General features: G+C 66.1%; 3 protein-coding genes across 3 annotated transcripts; 2 read left to right on the top strand and 1 right to left on the bottom strand.

Moving 5' to 3' along the window:
* The first annotated feature begins 197 nt into the window (after window positions 1–197).
* SLC34A3 (solute carrier family 34 member 3) lies at window positions 198–8,765 on the top strand. The gene is given in 19 exon segments (XM_036239338.1): window positions 198–341; window positions 4,374–4,497; window positions 4,741–4,797; window positions 4,800–4,817; window positions 5,159–5,257; window positions 5,260–5,286; window positions 5,368–5,511; window positions 5,584–5,695; window positions 5,779–5,971; window positions 6,106–6,192; window positions 6,270–6,357; window positions 6,438–6,458; window positions 6,461–6,604; window positions 6,693–6,809; window positions 6,883–6,915; window positions 6,918–7,006; window positions 8,171–8,307; window positions 8,309–8,355; window positions 8,358–8,765. Coding segments are annotated over 19 exon segments (1,857 nt in total). The 5' UTR covers window positions 198–299; the 3' UTR covers window positions 8,636–8,765.
* A 4,031-nt stretch (window positions 8,766–12,796) lies between these two features.
* TUBB4B (tubulin beta 4B class IVb) lies at window positions 12,797–15,268 on the top strand. The gene is made up of 4 exons (XM_016130992.2): window positions 12,797–12,958; window positions 13,230–13,338; window positions 13,420–13,530; window positions 14,055–15,268. The coding sequence occupies exons 1-4, from the start codon at window positions 12,902–12,904 to the stop codon at window positions 15,113–15,115; spliced, it is 1,338 nt and encodes a 445-aa protein (XP_015986478.1). The 5' UTR covers window positions 12,797–12,901; the 3' UTR covers window positions 15,116–15,268.
* FAM166A (family with sequence similarity 166 member A) lies at window positions 14,054–18,593 on the bottom strand. Its single transcript, XM_016130993.2, has 7 exons — window positions 18,061–18,593; window positions 16,993–17,207; window positions 16,653–16,915; window positions 16,439–16,565; window positions 16,064–16,158; window positions 15,664–15,781; window positions 14,054–15,349 (listed from the first exon to the last, which is right to left on the bottom strand). Exons 1-7 carry the CDS (start codon window positions 18,114–18,116, stop codon window positions 15,261–15,263), a joined length of 963 nt encoding a protein of 320 aa, XP_015986479.1. The 5' UTR covers window positions 18,117–18,593; the 3' UTR covers window positions 14,054–15,260.
* Window positions 18,594–19,360: the final 767 nt, after the last annotated feature.

Below are 19,360 nucleotides of genomic sequence, written 5' to 3'. Positions count from 1 at the left end.
GATGGTAGCCGGTGGGACCGGTGCCAGTAGGTTTCTGGGAGGGGAGCCCAGGTGGCCAGGACCAAGAGCTGCTCTCCAGCACGAATCACCCCCGGCCTCGGCTGGGCATTTTTCTGGCTTGCCGCGAAATAGCCCGTTCCTGAACCTCCGCCGCATGGTGCCAGGCTGTGCTGCTCACCCTCGTCCGGCCGCCGGGGCCTGGGCTTCCTGGAGGAGGTGGGCAGGAAGGGCCCTGGGCCGCGCAGGCCCTCCGAGGACGGTTCCTGCCGGTGGAGCACGTGGAATGCCCTCTGGGTGGGATGTGCGGGAAGCCGAGCGCCGGGCGAGGCCAGGATGCCGGGGTGAGGAGTCAGCGGTGAGGCCAGCGCTGGGCGCCCGGACGTTTCCGGGGCTGGGCAGGGACGGCGGGAGGAGGAAGCCAAGCTGGACTCGCAGGACGGACGGGTCCCGGTGCCGGTCCTCCCCTGCGCCATGGAGACGGGCCACAGGGCAGGCCCGGGCTCCGGTGTGGGCAGACTGCACGGTGACTCAGGTGTGCCAGGCTCCTGGCCCCTGCCCCATGGCCAGCCCCCGTCGGAGGAAGACCCCACCCAGGCAGCCAGGAAACCTGTCGGACCAGCCCGAGAGGCTTCACCCTGCCGGGGAGGTGGGAATCAGGAGAAGCCTCTCCGGCCTTTAGCTTCTGCCCAACCAGGTGGCGAGGGTCCTGGGCATCCAGACCGGTCTCAGCCCTTCTCGACACACCCCATTCTGCTGCGTCGCAGTCACTGAGCTGGCCCCCGGCTCTGCAGCCGGGCGGACGCCAGGAGGAGGTGGCTCTGACGGGAGTGTCCAGTGCTGCTCATGGTGCCCCTCATGAGACCTCTGGGTGACCCCTGTGTATGAGCGGGGCTCGCCACAGCTATGCTTGAGGCCTCTTGGGGTCCCATGACGGGAACACAAGAGCCCTGGCCTAGGCAGGGAGGAAGGTACTGGGGCAAAGCAACGTGGACCCTCGCACGGTGACTGACGAGCAGGACCCCTCCCTCAGGGCCCGGGGCCGGTGGGGGTCCTGGCAGACTTCCTGGAGGAGGTGGTGCTTGAGCTGAGCAGTTGCCCAGGCGAAGACCCAGAGTTTTTCCAGCGTGAGGTGTGGGGGTACGAGTGAGGGTGGGGTGAGGAAGAGTCGGGGTGGATGAGGCTGGAGGACAGGCCATGAGGAGTGGCGAGGCCAGGCCTGGTGGGGGTGCGGAGTCGGGTCTCAGCATGAGGGGGCGGGGGCGGGGCGGGGTGAGGTGTGGGGGCGCCTTATCTCCTGCCATGTTGGCAGTGTGGTGGATCTAGTTGCAAGTGCTTTGTGGCTGAAAGGGGAGCCTGCCCGCCTGCAGCCACCACCTGCCTCCCTGCTGACTCGGGCTCGGCCAGTAATGCGAGCCCCAGGGAAGGAGCTGTAGGGCGCCCCAGGCCCCCTAACTCTGGTCGTCCTCTGGCTGGACATAGCCAGCCAGCAGAGGAGCGGATGCAGGTGAGAGAAGCCTGGGACTCAGGCTAGTTGGGGTGGGTGACGGCCTGGGGTTGACCTACAGAGGAGGGTCAAACAGCTGGACAGGGCGGCTGCCCAGCCGGTAGCCACGGGAACCCAGGCTGCACCCTAACTCTGGCTTCTGCTGGCCCCACTGGCCACCGCCCAGATCTGCAGGGGGTGGGGGGGGGGTCCTGTCCTCTAGGTGGGCTCCTGGCGCCAGGCCGGGACCCCACAGGACAGCTGCTGCCGAGCCGGGCGGGGCCGGCTGCAGCTCCCCACGCGCCTCCCTCAGGACGCTGCAGCCCACGGGCCCGAGGAGGGGACGGCCGCCGGGATCCGGCGCGGGGACTGCATCGTCTGCTACTCGGCCTACGACCTCACCCGGCACCTGCCCCGCCGCCTCTACTGCGGCCACACCTTCTGCCAGGCCTGCGTGAGGCGGCTGGACACGGCCGCCCACGAGCAGCGCTGGATCCCCTGCCCCCAGTGCCGCCAGAGCACGCCCACGCCCCGCGGGGGCCCGGCCATGCTGGACCTCGACCTGGCCGCCTTCCTGGCCATCAAGGCAGAGCGGGAGCCGTCTCGAGGGGACCCCCAGCCCCCCGCGCCCCTCAAAGGCAGCCCCGCCATCACTCGGCAGCCGGGGGGGCTCCGCCCCACCTTGGGCCCCCAGCCCCGCTTCCCCAGGGCCAGTTGCTGCTGCTGGGCCTGCAGCAACCCCTGCTGGGCACCCCCGGGAAGCCCCGAGTTCTGAGCTGGGGCTGCTGCGGCTCTTTGGGTGGGGGTGCCCTGCATGCCTGCCCTGGAGGCACTAGCACTCAGGGCAGCTGGGGCAGAGCATCCTGGGCACTGCCCCACATGGACGCCCTGGGCCACAGCCAAAGGTCAGCACTGCGAAACTCTGCTGGGGGCCGATGACCTCCCGCCAGATCCGGCCAGGGCTGGGGGCGCTGTCGTCGGAGTCGCCTGTCAGCCCAGCCCAGAAGATGGCTCCCCAAAGGGTCTGGCGGCCAGTCGCCGGGGCCCGGGCTGCATGCCAGAGGGCAGGGCCAGGCCGAGGCCGTTCCTGGGTGGCTGGAACGGATCTCCCTGCCCCGCGAACTGTCCTGGGAGGCAGCCCTGCGGAGCTCTTTCACTCAACTCTGTGAGCCCGCCGTGGGTCGGGTGCTGTTCCCAGAGGATCCCCTGCAGGCACTGCTGTGACGAGAGTCCCAGGAGAGGGTCCTTGGCAGGGTTGGCTCCAGGCCCAGAGCAGCAGGGCCAGGCCCACCCAGGCCGTTCCCACTCCTCAGCTTCCTTCTGCCTCCCAGGGGCATCACTCAGGCCTTTCCGAGGGGCGCGTCAAGCGCTGGAGACTGCAGGCACAAACCCCTAATCAGGCCATCATGTTCCTGTCCCCTTCCCGGGAAGGAGCTGCCACTCAGGAGCCCCTGGGACGGCCGGCTGGGCCCCGCCCTGGGCAAGAAGGGGAGGGACGAGAATCCGCTGAGAAGACACTCAGAAGCCTTCTCCTTCCGGGGCAAAGTCCCCAGGCATGGGGCGATTGGTGGAGCTGGGGGCGCCCCAGCTCTTCCTCCCGGCATCCCAGGAGCAGGAGGGGCACTGGCCTAAAGAGGTGCACCTGTAAGCCACGGGGCCCGTCAGGGCCCAGCTGTGCAGAGCATGGGCTGGGTCCCACCGCCTGGTCCAGGTGAGGCTGGGCAGAGGGCTAGGCTGCACTGCGCCGTGGGAGTGGGGCCCGCCGTCTCCCCACTTGCAGATGGAGGCATAACACCCTCGACTGCTGCTGGCCACCACCGGGGCTGAACCTGCTGGGAGCTCTGCAGGGCCCAGCCCTGCCCCGCGCCCTGGGTGACCTCAGGAGCCAGTGCTCTCCGCACCCAAGTAGTACAAAGGGCTTGCTTCCCGCTGTCTGATGGGGCGGGGACCATAAGGCCTGCAGAGCTCCACGCTGACTCCCGGAGGGCCCCAGGCCGACCGGCCGGAGCACGGAGCACTGGCCTGCGGCCCTGCCCTCGGCCCGGCTGGGAGCCTGGGGCACCTGCCCTCGCGTGACAGAGGAGCCTGGACGAGGCAGGTGCCTGGAGCTGTCATGGGTGTCCCTTGGGGCCTCAGCTCCTGGGTAAACATTAGTGGGGCTCAGTGCACAGCAGGTCATGTGCGCGCCTAGTGGATCTTTGACCCACCCCCTGCCTCCCCGCAGGTACCCCTTCACCGCCCACACGGGTAGGAGCATATAGAACCAGGAGGGGCCCAGGGACACTGGGGCCAAGGCTGGGTGACCCCCAGGCCCAGGGCTTACCACCCCTCCAGGGTGAGAAACCAGCCCGTGGGGCAAGCAGTGCAACAGAGAGACCCCGGGCGCCGGGCGCCGGCGGGGGGGGGGGGGGAGTCGAGGCAGAGCCCTGGACGGGGGCGGGGTGCAGGTGCAGACACGCTGGCTGAGGTGGGGTGGGGTGCCCAAGCCCCTTGCCCTGCCCACGCCCCGGGGGTGGGGCGCTTTTCCATGAAGACACATCAAATACCAAAGTCTAAGCCGAGACCATCTGCAATGGCCCTGAAGACACCTGATGGAAGAGGTCCCCGGCTCCCCCTCCCAGCAGCTGCAAGCCTGCGCCTCAGCACCCGTGCCCTGGGCCACCCGCCAGGCTTTCCAGCCAGGCCCACTCCACTCTGCCCCCCGAAACTGGACTGGGCTTGCCTGACAACCATCTGAGATCACTGTGGCCATCCGCCTGTGGATGGAGGATGGGGTGGTCCCCAAGGCCAGCGGGGGTGGGGGGACAGCGTCCACAGTCTCAGGTGAGGGGGCCCAGGGCCAGGCAGGGCGGGGGAGGAGCGGTGTCTGACCTGCCCTTCCCCCCGGCAGAGCCAAGCCTGGGCCCAGGTCTGCCCGCGCCCGAAGGCCACACCCACATCCCTCACTGGCGGCCAGGCCCCCATCTCCACTACGGACACGGTTGGCCTGGTAGACCGGAGCCGAGGAAATGCAGGTACGGGGAGCCCAGGGCCCCGGACTAGGTACCCGCCGGCCCCCCGCTCGCCCCTGCCCAGTCCTGGCCCACTGCTCTGGGAAGCGGGGAGCGGCTCACGACAGCTCCCGCCAGGCCCAGAGCCGGAGGGCCCTTTTGCGCCTCTCACCCCAAGGCCCGTGCCAGTTTGCCGCACCCCCTCGTGCCCACTGAGGGTGTTCAGGAAAAGCTGGGGCCCCGGCCTCACCTGACCTGACCCTGCAGGGGCCTCTGGTGCTGCCCCCAACTTGGAAGAGGGGGACACGGACCCCTGGGCTCTCCCTCTGGCCAGCCCTGGAAAGGTAGGTCTGTAGTTGCCAAGAACTGGCCAAGTGGGGTCCCGACTCCGCAGGGTCTGGGCAAGGAGGAGGTTCGCCCCACAGACAGCATGGAAACCCCCCACGCAGACCACTGCCTGGGGACCCTTGTCCCTCAGCTCAGCTGCCTGCCCTGCTTGGCGATGAGAGCCACCCCTGCTGGCCGCCCGTCCTCCCTGCCGCTGGCTGTCAGGCTTCTGGGGGGCTCCCGGGGCCGTCTGCTTGGGACAGAGGAGGGGGACCCAGGCCCTGCCGGCAGGGACAGAGGCAGACCCGGCATGGCAGGGTCCGGGCTGGCTGAGGACAGCCCTGCCCTGTGTCCTCAGAGCTCAGCACAGCCGGCAGGGCGCTCCGGGTGGCCGTCAGCGTCCTCAAAGTCTGCGGGCTCCTAGGCTGCCTCTACCCCTCCATCTGTTGCCTGGACATCCTGGCTCTGCCTTCCAGCTGCTGGGCAGTGAGTGACTGGTGGGGCGGCCGGGGGCGCGCCCAGCAGCCAGGCTCGCGTGGCCTCAGTTCACCTCTCTCCCGGCCACAGGCAAAGTGGCCGGGGCCATCTTCGAGGACAACGTGGTGCTGTCCAACCCCGTCGCTGGACTGGTCATCGGAGTGCTGATCACTGTTCTCGTGCAGAGCTCCAACACATCGTCCTCCATCGTGGTCAGCATGGTGGCCTCGAATCGTGAGTGCCCCCTCTTCTCTGGGGACAGTCGGGGTGGGTGGGGCTCAGGAGGCTGACGCGGCACCCCCACAGTGCTGACTGTCCAGACACCTGTGCCCATCATCATGGGTGTCAACGTGGGCACGTCCATCACCAGCACCCTGGTGTCCATGGCACAGTCGGGGGACCAGGACAAGTTCCGGAGGTGAGTGGCGGGGGCGGCGGGGGCAGGGCCCCGACCCCGCCGCCGCCAGCACCCACCCACCGCGTGGCTCCCCGCGGCTGCAGGGCCTTCGGGGGCTCGGCCGTGCACGGCATCAACTGGCTCTCGGTGCTGACACTGCTGCCGCTGGAGCGTGCTGTGGCCCCACTGGAGAAGCTCAGCGCCCTGGTCCTGAACGCCACCAGCCTGTGGCCTGGGGCGCACGCACCTGACCCCCTCAAGGTGCTGCCGCAGCCGCTCACACACCTCATTGTGCAGGTGGGGACAGCGCTGCCCGCAGAGGCCTGGGCGGGCGTGCTGGGAGGGGGCGCGGTGGTGGAGGGTCTGCACGGGCTGAGCTGCCGGTGAGTCCTGAGGCTCCAGCACAGGTCGCGGCCGCCCTGCACCCCCAGCTGGATGCAGACGTGACTACGCAGAGCGCCAGGAGCAACACCAACGGCGGCCTCATCAAGCGATGGTGCGGCACCAGGCGGGAGAAGGTGAGGCGCCTCTGCCCCCTGCCCTCCCAGCTGCGGCCTCCGAGCCCACGCTGAGCTTGCCCCGCCTGCCTCCCCAGGCCACAGGGAACAGCGGTAACTGGGGACCAGCGGCTCTCAGTCCCTGCCCCGAGAGCAACGGCTCCGCCACCATGGAGAAGCTGCCCTGTGAGGCCTGGCGCCTGCCCCCGCCCCCACCCGCCCCAGGCCCCGCGGCTACCGCTCGGCCAGCCGCGCCGTGCCGCCAGGCCACCACCTGTTCGCGGGCACGCGCTCACACACCTGGCGGTGGGCTTCATCCTGCTGGCTGCCTCCCTGCTCGTCCTCTGCTCCTGCCTGGTCCTCATCGTCAAGCTGCTCCACTCCGTGCTGCGAGGCTGCATTGCGCGGGCCGTGAGGACGGTCACCAACACCGGTGCGGGGGTGGGGGCGGGGGCCCGAGGCGCGCGCGGGACGCGGCGGCCACGGAGGCCGGGTGGCAGGTGACCCGGCTGCCCCCGCAGACTTCCCCTTCCCGTTCGGCTGGCTCAGCGGATACCTGGCCGTCCTGGTGGGCGCCGGCCTCACCTCTGCGCTCCAGAGCAGCAGCGTCTTCACGGCAGCCATGGTACCGCTCCTCGGTGAGCACGCGGGCGGGCGCCCGGCCCCACGGGTCGGGGCTCGGGGCCCTTTGCTGACTTCCGGCTCCTCCAGGGGTTGGGGTGATCAGTCTGGAGCGGGCATACCCCTCTTATTGGGCTCCAACGTTGGCACGACCACCACGGCCCTGCTGGCCGCCCTGGCCAGCCCCTCGAGCACACTGCTCTTCGCCAGCCAGGTATGGCCCCCCCTCCCCCGCCCGGGCCCCTGGCACCCGGCCCTGCAGACAGGAGGCGGCAGTGGCCGGGCTCTCCCGGGGGCTGCGGGGGCTGCGTCTGACCGCCCACGCACACCTGCAGTCCCCGCCCTCAACCCCGGGGCCCCCTCAGCCCCGCCCTTCCTCCCCTGCGGCCTCTCCTTCCCTTTCAGCAGCCCTTCCCCGACCTCCCCCAAGAACCCCTGCTCTCCCCCTCCCTACCCCGTGCTCCTGCCTGCGTTCCTTCGAGGCCTCCTGGCTCTGGGGTACCTCGAGCCCCTCCCTTCCGCCACCTCCAGGACACTGTCCCCCACTCACCACCTAAACCCAGCAGGTTCCTCCTGGACGACTCGCCGCGCTCCTGTGCCTCGCCCTCGCCCCGACCCCTCTCCGTGCCCCCGTCAGTTCTGCCTTCAGGAAGCTTCCCATTGGCCCCCAGCTCCACACCCTGAACCCAGTCCTGCCCGGTCCCGCTTATTCCCAGGGGTCCCCTGCTCTGCTGAGCATCCTCCTCCACCGCCTCTGCCTGGGTGCTGACCGCGCAGCTTCCGGAAGCCCCACCTTGCTGGGCTGCTGCCTGCGGGGCCAGAGGAGTCCAGCCCCCGCCTCCCACCTGCCTTCTTACCTCTGGCCTGTCTCTGTCCGCTCAGGCCCTCCTGGGCCACCCCCCTCCTTCAGGAAGCCCCCGGGACTATACCCACCAACCCTAACTCCCGGGGTCCGGCAGCCCCTGCCGGGGGTGCATTCCCTCCACGAGGTCCAGCGCCTCCTCCGCATAAGAGGCACGCCAGCACGGCTGGGTAGCCGGGCCCACTAAGGGGTGAGGAGCAGGGTCACTAGGCTTGAGGCAAGCTAAGCCAGCCCAGAGGGTTGGACCCACACAGTCATCCTGATACGGTTACTAAACGGGGTACCAGGCTGGGCTCCCGACTTCCAAGGTGGGGGGCAGTCCAGGACGGACATGCCACATCTGGTCGGAATCTGCCCTCCCGGGTGGCCTGTCTTGGCCAATGAGCAGGACCCCAGGCAGGCTTTGGACTTAGCACCTTTCTGCCAAGGCCAGGAGGGGCGGGCAACCTGGGGAGCCCGGGGGTCTCTGCGCCATTGGGCCCAGGCTGCTGACCCCAGCCTGCCCTCCACCCCCAGGTGCCCCTCATCCACTTCTTCTTCAGCCTGACTGGCATCGTGCTGTGGTACGTGGTGCCCGTCCTGCGGCTGCCCGTCCCGCTGGCCAAGTACTTTGGGGACCTGACCGCCCGCTACCGCTGGGTGGCCGTTGCCTATACTGCTCGGCTTCCTGCTGCTGCCGCTGGCTACCTTTGGGCTCTCCTTGGCGGGGACATGGTGCTGGCTGCAGTCGGAGGACCCCTGGTGGCGCTGGTGCTCCTTGTCATCCTGGTTAACTTCCTGCAGCGGCGCCGCCGGCTGGCCTGGCTGCCCCGCCCCCTGCGGTCCTGGGCCTGGCTCCCCCTCTGGCTCTGCTCTCTGGAGCCCTGGGACCACCTGATGAGCCGCTGCTGCCCCCGCAGGGCCCGCAGCCCCCGTCAGGCTGCTGCCAAGGAGGCCCACTGCTACGAGAACCCAGAGATTCTGGCTGCCCAGCACCTGTGAGTAGCGGGCGTCTGCCGCCCAGCACTGACACTGGCACCCTGGGAGATCCCAGTACCAGTGGACTTCTGAACTCGACTTCTCTGGAAATAAAGGAGGCTGCGACCCAGATGTGAGTGGTCTTCGCTGCGCGACAGGGACCTCGAGGGGCGCTGGGCGCCGAGCGGCGCTTTTGCTGCCCCCTGGCGGACACTAGGGGGACCGCGGCAAGCCCGCGTGGGAGCCGACCGCCCCGGGGGAAGGACACACTGATGACCCTCCCGCTCCAGGCTGGACCGGTTTCTCTCTCTTGGCTGCCTGCCGGGGACAGAAGGCATCAAGTAGCAGTCAGGAGCACGGAGACCCTGCAGCAAGAAGCTGGGGTGCCGGGAAGCTGGGCCCCGCCTGGCCCCTTCCTGGTGCGTGCAGGAAAGAGAGGCGGCCGGCTCGCACGCCCCACCCCTGAGGGTACGTGTGTGCAGACGGCCCCCCTACCGTCCAGACCCACTGTTGCGGGGTGGCCTGCAGGACTCTACTGCACACCTTCCCCGCCCCCACACTCCCCACCCCCTACCCCCGCCTCGCAGGTGTGTGTGAGGTGAGAAGGGGGCAAGTAGGGACACGGGGCCGGAGGAGGCACCCCAGCCTCGCTCCTGCCCCTTCCTTTCTCTAGGCTGGGTGGGGCTCAGGGTTTGGGGGAAGGGGACGTGGGGGGGGAGTGGGTAGAGCCCGGGGCGCGTTTTGGGCACATTGGACTGTGTTTGCCTTGGGCCCGCCAAGTCCTCTCAGCCCCAGAGACCAACTAGGAAGTGGGTCCTGCCTGCGAACCCTGGCGCGGCCCACACCTGGAGCCCACGCTTATGACTCGCCCCGGCCAAGAGGCAGGCAAAAGCCTCTGAGCCCTGTGAGGGAGGGGGAGGCCCAGCTGTCCCCCTCACCTGGGGGCGGTGCCTGCCCTAAGCCAGCCGCGCTCCCCACGGGCCCCGGGCCCCTCCCTGCGGCGGCGCAGTGTTGGGTTTCCACACAGGAAGGCTTGTCCGACCGACCGCCAGCAGGTAACCAGACACCAGGAAAGCGCCTGGGCCTCCTGCCGCCTCAGCTCAGGGCTGCCCGCACCCCAGCCCGCCGCCCAGGCCACCCGCTGGACTCATGCATTGAGAGGGGCTGAAGAGCAACCCCGGTCAAGGATCCCACGTGCCGTATTTTTTCGTCTGCTGCTGCAGTGGTCACCTCCTCCCAGCCCAGGACCCTGCCCTGACGGGCTGGGAGGGGCGCGCATGGTCAGGAAGGTGGGGGGAACCCCAGAGACATTCCTACTTATGGTCCTGTCCTTTTACTACCCCCATGTCCCCCAGTCCTCTTAGCCCTGTTTCTCTTAGGCCCTCCAGCCCCCTCTGTGTCCCCTGGTCCACTTAGCCCCCACTTCGTGTCCCCCAGCGTTTTTAGTGCCCCCTTCCATGTCCCCCAGGCACTCAGTCTCTCTCCGTGTCTCCCAGACCCCTGAGGCTCTCCATGTCCCACAGGCCCTCTCAGTCCCTCACCCCCCATGAACCCCAGTCCCCTTAGGCCCCCCCATTTACCCTAGGTCCCCTGTCCCCCAACAAGCTCCTAGCCTGGATTCACCTTGTCCGAGGGAAGTAGCTCTGTTCTGGGAGTCACGAGGGGCCCCATGGGAACGAGACCCCTGGGGCAGGCCTGTGCTCCCGTGCTTGGGTACCTCCAGTTCTGAGACCTTGGGACATACCTGCAGGTGTGACATCAGCCTCAGGGTCCCTCTAATGGAAGTCCCTTGAGGAGAGGCTGGGCCTGGCTAGTTCCCCGGGGAGACTGTGGGAGGCAGTGCCAGGGGAAGAAAGTACCTCATGCAGCTCTCCTTCCGGGGTGGGTGAGGCCGCCCACAAAGGCTGACCGCCAGGTCCTTTGAGGCCACGAGCGACTGTCTGCCTGTTGCCTGGCTTGGAAGTAACACACCCTCCCACTGGGACCATGGCCACCGGTAAACAAAGCCATCCTGGTGGATGCCTCCAACAGCTGTGGGCCGGGCTGGAGGGCCAGGCGCCCAGCAACCTCACAGCCCTTGCCTGCCTTTCCCTGCGGCCTCTCGCCCTACATCCCACCAGACCACAGGCCCCCACTGGGCTCACCTCTACAGTGTGGCAGGAACACTCTTGGCTGAGGGTGGGGACCCGTGGGGACTCCCTCAACCAGCCACGTGCTGCAGCGGCAGCCACGGTTCTTAGGCTCAGGCCCAAGGACGACAGGGAGGGGCCAGCTGTCTCGCTGCCAGCCAGTGTCCACCTTCTGGGGCGATGGGAGGGGCAAGCAGACAACCTGGTGCCAGGGAGAGCTCTGGGGCTCACACCTGGGAGGATGACACCAACTCTATTTTGTTACCCATAAAATGGGAGTGTCATACTGAACTGCCAACCCTGTGGGCACTGGCCACAAGGGTGGGTCTGGGGGAGGGAGGAGGGAGGAGGGAGGGCTTTGCACACGCACTGGGGGAAGCCTGGGCTTCTCCCTTCCTCACGGACTTGTGACAGCTCTGCTACAAGGCCCGAACAGCCTCCTTGCTGCAGTGCCAGGGCCTGGCTGACTGTGGCTTGAGCAGCTGAGCTAGCTACTTTGCAGGGTGCTGTTGAGGACCCAGGATGTCAGGCTACCCACGGCCATGCACAGCGCACCCCATGGGTCACGGCCTGTGGTCAGCAGAAGCCGGGCCCACCGTCCTGGCAGCCCTGTGGGGGAGGGGGCGGGTGCCCAGGCCCTGCTGTACCTGACCTGCACTCTGACGGGGTGACTCACCCTCCAGGACAGGAGTGCTGCAGGAGCCAGCAGCAGACCATTCTCCAGGGAATGGAAGGGCTGGCCTGCGTCCAGCGTGCTGCTTGTCCCAACAGTTTTCCCTGCGATGAACAGTCCCAGTCACATGCACACCGTTGCTGCTGAGATACCGCAGTACGCCAGAACACCCTGGTACTGCACAGTACACGGTTGTCCCCAACACCCTCGCGTTGGGGCGAAGGAGCAAAAGGAGCGCACTGAGAAAACCAGAATCTAGAGAGGCTCGGCGGCCACAGCCAGGGAGACTGTCCAGGGCAGACCTAAGATTCATCCTTTATTAACTGTTACAAACGTGTAAGGCAAGTGTACTGACTGTCTTTAAGGCGACTGAATAAAAATGCAACCACACACAAATTTTTCCCTCGTTAAGTTTTTCTTTTCCCCAAACGTAAACAGTGAAAACTAAAGGCATTTGTCAGTCCAGGCATGTTGATCGTTGTTCGGGTAACAGGGCCGGGAGCCCGGAGGTCGGGACCCGCCCGCGCCAAGGGAGGTCTGGGCGCCACCCTCGTCTCCACGGAGCTCGGTGCGCTGGGGCCGAGGTACCAAGGCGACGGGCAAGGGGCCAGCGCGGTCTCCACAACAGGATCATGGCTGCGGGGCAGCGACCCGCCCCAACCACCTCCCTGCCCTCTCCAGCTCTGCCCCCCTCCCCCGCAGCGGCCCACGTGCTCCCTCACCTGACCGCCTTCGGGGAGGGCGTGCGGACCGAGGCGGCGCACCGAGAGCCCAAGGCCTCTTCCGCTCTTGGGGAGGGCCCCTACTGCACCCACTCGCGGGGCCTGGCAACCGAACCCTGTTTGCCTCTGCAGTGAATGGCCTCGCGCCCCTCCTCGGCTCCGAGACCCGGCAAGGTAGCCCAGATCACCTGCGCCCTCGTTTCGCTGCAGTCCGAGGCAGCGGCCCCCCGCAGGAGGCGCCGGCCCCCCGGGGCCGCGGACACGCTGCACACACGCGCGCCGGGCCGCCGCCCAGCCGGCCTTTCCCTGGGCGCCCGCGCCGCACGGCGCGCGCCCAGAGCCCGCGCGCGCCCCGCGGCACTGCGGCGGTTACCAGGACGCTGGCCCCGCACAGCCAATAGCGCCAGCCCGTCGGCGTGCTCTCCAAAGCCACCCAATGAGAGGACAAATCAATCATTTGAAACACCCAATGGACGGGGCACCGCAGCGCGAGCGGAGGGATTTTGATAGGAAAAGCGGTGGCCGAAGCCGACCAATAAACATTGAACGGCGTTGGGAAGGCGGGCGTGAGGCGGCGAGATAGACGGGGTTTCAGCCAATCAAACAAGGAAGCTTGCCAGCCTCGTTCTGACCGCCCAATACAAGGCTGGCGGAGGCGGGCGCGGTGGGTATATAGGCGTTGGCGGAGCGTCGGTTGTAGCACTCTGCGCGCCCGCTCCGAGGATCTCGCTCTCGTCTTTTTGCCCGCGCCGCCGCCGCCGCCGCCATGAGGGAGATCGTGCACCTGCAGGCCGGCCAGTGCGGCAACCAGATCGGCGCCAAGGTGGGCGGCGGGGTGGCGGGGACCCTGCGCGGGCTGGCCTGCCGGGCGGGGCGGTAGGGAAAGATGGCGGCGAGCGGGTGGCGGCCCCGCATTGCGGCCCCGCGCGGGGCCGGGGCGAGGGCGGGGGCGGCTGCGCAGGCCCCCGGGGACCGGACCGGCAGCGGGGGGGGGGGGGCCGAAGGGGGAGGGGAGGGCCGCGCCCGTCCGGGGCGGAGCCGGCTCCAGGCAACGCCGGCGTGACTCAGCCCCGGCCCGCCCGCGTCTCTCGCAGTTCTGGGAGGTGATCAGTGACGAGCATGGCATCGATCCTACCGGCACGTACCACGGGGACAGCGACCTGCAGCTGGAGCGGATCAACGTGTACTACAATGAGGCCACTGGTGAGACCTCGCGCCCTTTGCCCACCTTCCCTCCAGCCGCCCGGCGGCTGCCCTTTCGCTAACGCCCTCCCGCTCCCTCAGGTGGCAAGTACGTGCCCCGTGCTGTGCTCGTGGACCTGGAGCCGGGCACCATGGACTCCGTGCGCTCGGGACCCTTCGGGCAGATCTTCAGGCCAGACAACTTTGTTTTTGGTGAGCCGCGGACACGGGGTTGGGTAGTGGTCTGTTAGTAAGGACGTCTCAAAGGTCAAGGGGCGCCCAAGGTCACCGGTTTCAGAACCTCAGAGCCGAGGTCCTGATCTGTTCTACCTAGATCAGAAGCTGGGGCGCTGGCAGGATATTCTCCTCCCCCTTGGAGTCACTCAATCCCTGTCTAAAGCAGCTTTGGGAGGAAGGCCCAGCTGTCCCCCGCAGGGGAAGGAGCGGGGCAGGGAAGGAGCAGCGGCAGATGTAATCTCCCTGACTGCCGCGGAGGCTCATCTGTCCTTGGGAGCTGGCAGGGGCTGCCCGTGGGAGGGACTGGCTTATTGCTAAGCCGTGTCAGTTCAACCCATAATTTAATTTTTAACTGGGGTGGTGGCTACCTTGAGATTTGTCTGTCTTTGTGGGGTGAGCTGTGGATGTCGCTTCGCCCCTCGTTTGGCTTTTTTGGCTTAGTGGTCAGTGTTACCATGACCACCTGTGTGATTAACCAGTGACTGGCTTCTCTTTTTCAGGTCAGAGTGGTGCTGGGAACAACTGGGCTAAGGGGCACTACACAGAAGGCGCGGAGCTGGTGGACTCAGTGCTGGACGTCGTGAGGAAGGAGGCCGAGAGCTGCGACTGCCTGCAGGGCTTCCAGCTGACCCACTCCCTGGGTGGGGGGACTGGGTCTGGGATGGGCACGCTTCTCATCAGCAAGATCAGGGAGGAGTACCCCGACCGCATCATGAATACCTTCAGCGTGGTGCCCTCGCCCAAGGTGTCGGACACCGTGGTGGAGCCATACAATGCCACCCTCTCCGTCCACCAGCTGGTGGAGAACACAGACGAGACCTACTGCATCGACAACGAGGCGCTCTACGACATCTGCTTCAGAACCCTCAAGTTGACCACACCCACTTACGGAGACCTGAACCACCTGGTGTCGGCCACCATGAGCGGGGTCACCACCTGCCTGCGCTTCCCAGGCCAGCTCAACGCCGACCTGCGCAAGTTGGCCGTGAACATGGTGCCCTTCCCACGCCTGCACTTCTTCATGCCCGGCTTCGCGCCGCTCACCAGCCGGGGCAGCCAGCAGTACCGCGCCCTGACGGTGCCCGAGCTCACCCAGCAGATGTTCGACGCCAAGAACATGATGGCCGCCTGTGACCCCCGCCACGGCCGCTACCTGACCGTGGCCGCCGTGTTCCGCGGCCGCATGTCCATGAAGGAGGTGGACGAGCAGATGCTGAACGTGCAGAACAAGAACAGCAGCTACTTCGTGGAGTGGATCCCCAACAACGTGAAGACAGCCGTGTGCGACATCCCACCCCGCGGGCTAAAAATGTCTGCCACCTTCATCGGCAACAGCACAGCCATCCAGGAGCTGTTCAAGCGCATCTCGGAGCAGTTCACAGCTATGTTCCGGCGCAAGGCCTTCCTGCACTGGTACACGGGCGAGGGCATGGACGAGATGGAGTTCACCGAGGCCGAGAGCAACATGAATGACCTGGTGTCCGAGTACCAGCAGTACCAGGACGCCACGGCCGAGGAGGAGGGCGAGTTCGAGGAGGAGGCGGAGGAGGAGGTGGCCTAGGGCCCTCTGGGACGGGAAGCGCGGAGGCCGTGAGAACTCTTTATTCACTCCCAACCTGTCCCGATAGCCAGTCTCGCTGTGTGTGCACCTGCTCTTCTCCCTGTCTCGACATCACAGCTGTACAGACGTCACCATTAAAGCATTTTCATAGTGTCCGGTTTCTCCTCTGCAGTTCCTTCTGGTAGGCTTCACGGGTACTGTTCCCAAAGGTCAGTGCGAAGTTGTCCTGCATGGCTGTGGGGGCACAGCTGCAGCTGACTTCGTGTGCCTGCCCTGCTTGAGCGGCCACTGGGGGGTCGGCACGGCTGCATGTGCAGCTGCGCACCTGGGCTAAGCAGCCTGGCGCTGCCCTGGGTATCTGCCCCTGGAGGCAGCTGCTTTATCTGTCTCGTAGAGGTAGGGGTTTTTAGCTCCTTCCACCATGGGGAGGCAGGGGCACCCTACCTCAAGGGGACCCCAGGACATAGAGCTGGCCCTGTGCCAGCAGTGCAGCATGAGTAAGGGGCCAGCACCCGCTCCTCCCTGCTGTGGGAGGTCCCTGCACTCACATGGTATGAAGCCCATGTAGAAAGGTATCAGGCCCCGGCTGTTGTAGATGGTGGTGCTGGGCCAATGCGTTTGGGGCAGCCTCTCGCCCAGGGCACAGACCGGATTTCTAAACAGGAACTGGAGAGACAGGTGCTGACATGTGCTCCTGCACCAGGTGACTCGCAGCAGAGTGTCTCGGGGTGGGGCAGGCATTCCCGCACGCAGTGCAGTTAGTGCTCGGGGGTGTGCACCCTGCCCCAGGTGGCTTTCCAGCAGGGAGCACAGACCTGGACTGAGGGACGAGTGGGGCGGGGTGGGTGTGGTGCAGCCTCCCTGGGAAAGGGTCAGGCAGAGCCCCAGCCCTGCTGCAAACTCGGGCGCAGAGACCCTTACGCAAACCACGCTGGGCACCGTCGGTACCTGGTTCTTGTCAAACTCGTCCATGGCCTGTGTAACTCCATCGCGGTAATTCATCCCCATGACCCAGGCAAACCGGGGGACGAAGCCAGCATAGCCTGGGACAGGAAGAGGTCAAGGTGCCACCCCAGGTCTCTGCCACCCGTCTGTTCCCAGGGGTGTCCAGGAAGCCTGTCCAGAGTCTTTCCTCTCTCATTGGGCAAACACATGTTGGGGCCAGAAGGGAGTGGGCGAGCAGGCACGCCCAGCCCCCGGGGAAGCTGGGCCCCAGAAGGGAAGGGTTTGTGGGCAGCCTCCTTACCTGCTTTCACCCTCGTCCCTTCCGGGCCCCTGGTGCCTTGGGCATGTGGATATCCCAGTCCCGCCCCAGGCCCCCACCTGAGATGGCCTTGCGCTGGATCATGTTTGGGTGGTCCAGCTCGGGCAGCCTGTGGAATCTGCTCACGTCTAGTGTCTCCTGCCAGTGGGCTGCGGGTGGGCGCTGGTCCCTCCGGCAGTGGTACAGCTGGGTGGGAAGAGGCAAGTCACCATCCCACCCCTTCCCGGGTCTGGCTGGTGGGGCTCAGCCCAGCGATTCCAATGTCTCTGTCACCTGATACTGTCCAGGGGCCTTGTGGACAGGTGTGGTGCTCTTCCAGCCCTCCTCCCCGTATGCCAGCCGCAGGCCTGGGTGCCCGAAGTCCCTGGAGTCCCCCTTTCTGCCTGGCGGGCACGGGGGGTAGGGGTAGAAGGGCATGAAGCCTGCAGGCAGGGAGACCTGCTTGGATGTGTGCTCTACCCCTGGCAGCCCCTCAGCATCCGCCTCCTGGGGGGAGAACTGGCCCAGGTTCTCAAAGTTTTTGTAGGGCTTCAGACCTGTAGGGACAAGGTGGCCATGAGTGACAGTGGGTGGGAGGGAGGGGCCGGGCGGTGAGCCGCGGGTGGCGACCCACCTGTGTAGTGGGGGATGTAGGGCTCGGTGAGGTCGCGGCAGGGAACCAGGGGTGGCTTGGACTCGCTGAAGTCCTCGATGAACTTGGGCTTGGTAATGGGGGACAGCACGGAGCATGGGCTCTTGAGCACGCTGGGGTCTGTGAGCAGCTGTGCCGTGGTGCGCCCGTAGGTCTTCCCCACCTGGTAGCGCAGCTGCGGATAGAAGCCTGCATAGCTGCAGAGGAAGGGTGCAGGCGGGGCGGTGGGCGAAGGCAGGGCCCCTACCGAGGGCGCGGGGCCAGCCTGCCAGCCCCAGGCTGGGCACCCCGCCTCTCCACAGGATGGGGGGCAGCAGCAGCCGCCTCTGAGGCTGGAACGGGCCTGGCCCTCGGAGGCGAGCTCCCGGCTGCCGGCACCACTGGGAAGCCTTGGCGGGGTCTGGCTTGGACCTCTGCCACCCTGGGCACCAGCAGCCCACTGCGTGGTCCAGGACTTAAGCAGCTGGTAGGCGGCCGTGGTCAAGCTGAGCGTCGTTCAGCCGCGTAGGGAGCGGCGTGAACGTGAGGCGAGGCCCCCGCGGGGCGGTGGGGTGGCAGCCGCGCAGCACCCCCCGCCCCACCTCGTCCCCAGGACCGCTGTGAGCTTAGGCCTGGGGCCTTGCCAGCCTCCGTCCTCGTTCACGGGGCTGCGGGCGCGCGCGGGCACGCGCGTGCACCCGCCGAGCTCGGCCCGCTTCTGTTTCACGTGGGGGGCTGCCTCGTGGGGGGCTGCCTCGTGAGGCGGCCTGGTGTCCGTGCCGCTCTGCTCACTGCAAATGCTCGTCTTGTCTTTAAAGCGCGCAGCACTCCGTGAGCGAGCGTCCACCGTCTTTTCCAGCAGCCTCCGCCAGGCGCTGGGCTGTCCCCAGGTGGCTTTCTGCTCTTGACATGATGCCTACCTGGCCCTCGACGCCCTGCTCCAGCCCTCGGCCCCTCAGCCCTGGGGCCTCAGCCCCCTCCCTGGAGACCAGCTCTGGCCTTGAGCTCTCGTTTCCGGCCTCTCTCTCCCTTCCCCCTCCCCCCACAGTCCCCGTCCGGTCCTCTGCTCACCCAGGGATATAATGAGGCTCTGGCGTGCAGAGGTCGTGTTTCTGAGTAGTTGTCATCTCGCTTCAAGTCCGCCTTTGCTGGCTGCAGCCCTCCCTCATCAGGCTCCCTTCCTTGAGAGGGGTCCCTGTTGCCTGGCAACCATTGTGAAGAGGGCCCATTGTTGGGCATCGCCTGGGCCAGGCTGATCCTTGACCCTGTGAGTGCTCCCGTTTGACAGGTGGCACACCAAGGCCTGGACGGGCAGCAGGCTGGGAGGTGTGACAGCGAGGACACTTCAGAGCTCAGAAAATCGAAACTGTTGCTGTAGCCGAGGAGGCCTTGCAGGGAAGGGGGGCAGGGTTGAGCCTGGACGCATTGCCCCTCGGAGGCCAGCAGGCCCTCAGGGTGAGGCTAAGGGAGACTGCACCCACTCCAGGTCCCCTCCGCAGCCCACGGGCTGTGGAAGCTTCAGGGGGACTGTCACAAGCCTCAGCAGGCCCTTCCCCTGGAGCTGGGCACTACTTTCCATTTTAAACAAATCCTGATTTTTTTTTTTTTTTGGTAGGAAACACTTCCTCACCATACAAAATATCAAAGGAAAAGATTAGCAGGTTCAAGGACATGTCAAAACAGCATAAGCAACATGAAAAAGGAGACTACAAAACAGGAACATTTTGCAACAAATACTACAAACATGGTATCAGTCTAAAAACCTTACATGACAAAAATATGAAAAATTACCACCCCAACCGAAAACTACGTATATAATGTGAACATATTAAGGGACAAATGCAGTCAATAAACATGGACAGAAGATTGAATCTTAATCAAGTAAATGCTGATGATGGCAGTTTCTGACCCTCATCGCCAGCAGGGTGACAGTGAGAAGAACCCCTGCTCTGGTAGATTCTGTCTGGAAAAGCAACTTGGGGATACAGGTCAAGTCCATACAAGACGTTCTGTGCTTTGACCCATCGCTTCCACTTATGGGCTCCTCTCAGGAAATGGTCAACATTTAGCTGAAGACATACGTGCAGTGTACCCCGTCACGACATTTGCTAGAGAGGAACCGGAGCCAACCCAAATGTCTAACGAGGGCTGTGTTAACAAAACGGCATCGGTGGCTGCCGCCCCCAGAGAACATTCTGCAATGTGGAAGGGCCCCGGAGCACAGGGCCTGAGCCCCTAAAGCCTGCGTTTCCTCAAGCAAGTCTCCATCTATCTGGAGTGCCTCCCAAGGCCAGGCCGTCAGTGCTGGGTGGGAGGGATCTGAACAGGGGCGGCTCAGCCAGGGAGGGGGCCTGGGTGCCTGGGGCTGAGG

This window comes from Rousettus aegyptiacus, unplaced genomic scaffold (genome assembly GCF_014176215.1).
Source record: "Rousettus aegyptiacus isolate mRouAeg1 unplaced genomic scaffold, mRouAeg1.p scaffold_m13_p_3, whole genome shotgun sequence".
Taxonomy (NCBI): domain Eukaryota; kingdom Metazoa; phylum Chordata; class Mammalia; order Chiroptera; family Pteropodidae; genus Rousettus; species Rousettus aegyptiacus.
The sequence above is the reverse complement of the archived record's forward strand: the minus strand, read 5'-3'. Positions and strand labels throughout refer to the sequence as shown.

Coding starts and splice junctions, on each gene's coding strand:
- FAM166A (XM_016130993.2), bottom strand. CDS start 18,116: ATGACAACTACTCAGAAACACGACCTCTGCACGCCAGAGCCTCATTAT. Junction 16,566..16,652: donor AGGCCCCTGGACAGTATCAG/GTGACAGAGACA, acceptor CTTCCCACCCAG/CTGTACCACTGCCGGAGGGA. Junction 15,782..16,063: donor ACGAGTTTGACAAGAACCAG/GTACCGACGGTG, acceptor CTGTCTCTCCAG/TTCCTGTTTAGAAATCCGGT.
- TUBB4B (XM_016130992.2), top strand. CDS start 12,902: ATGAGGGAGATCGTGCACCTGCAGGCCGGCCAGTGCGGCAACCAGATC. Junction 12,959..13,229: donor GCAACCAGATCGGCGCCAAG/GTGGGCGGCGGG, acceptor CGTCTCTCGCAG/TTCTGGGAGGTGATCAGTGA. Junction 13,339..13,419: donor GTACTACAATGAGGCCACTG/GTGAGACCTCGC, acceptor CCGCTCCCTCAG/GTGGCAAGTACGTGCCCCGT.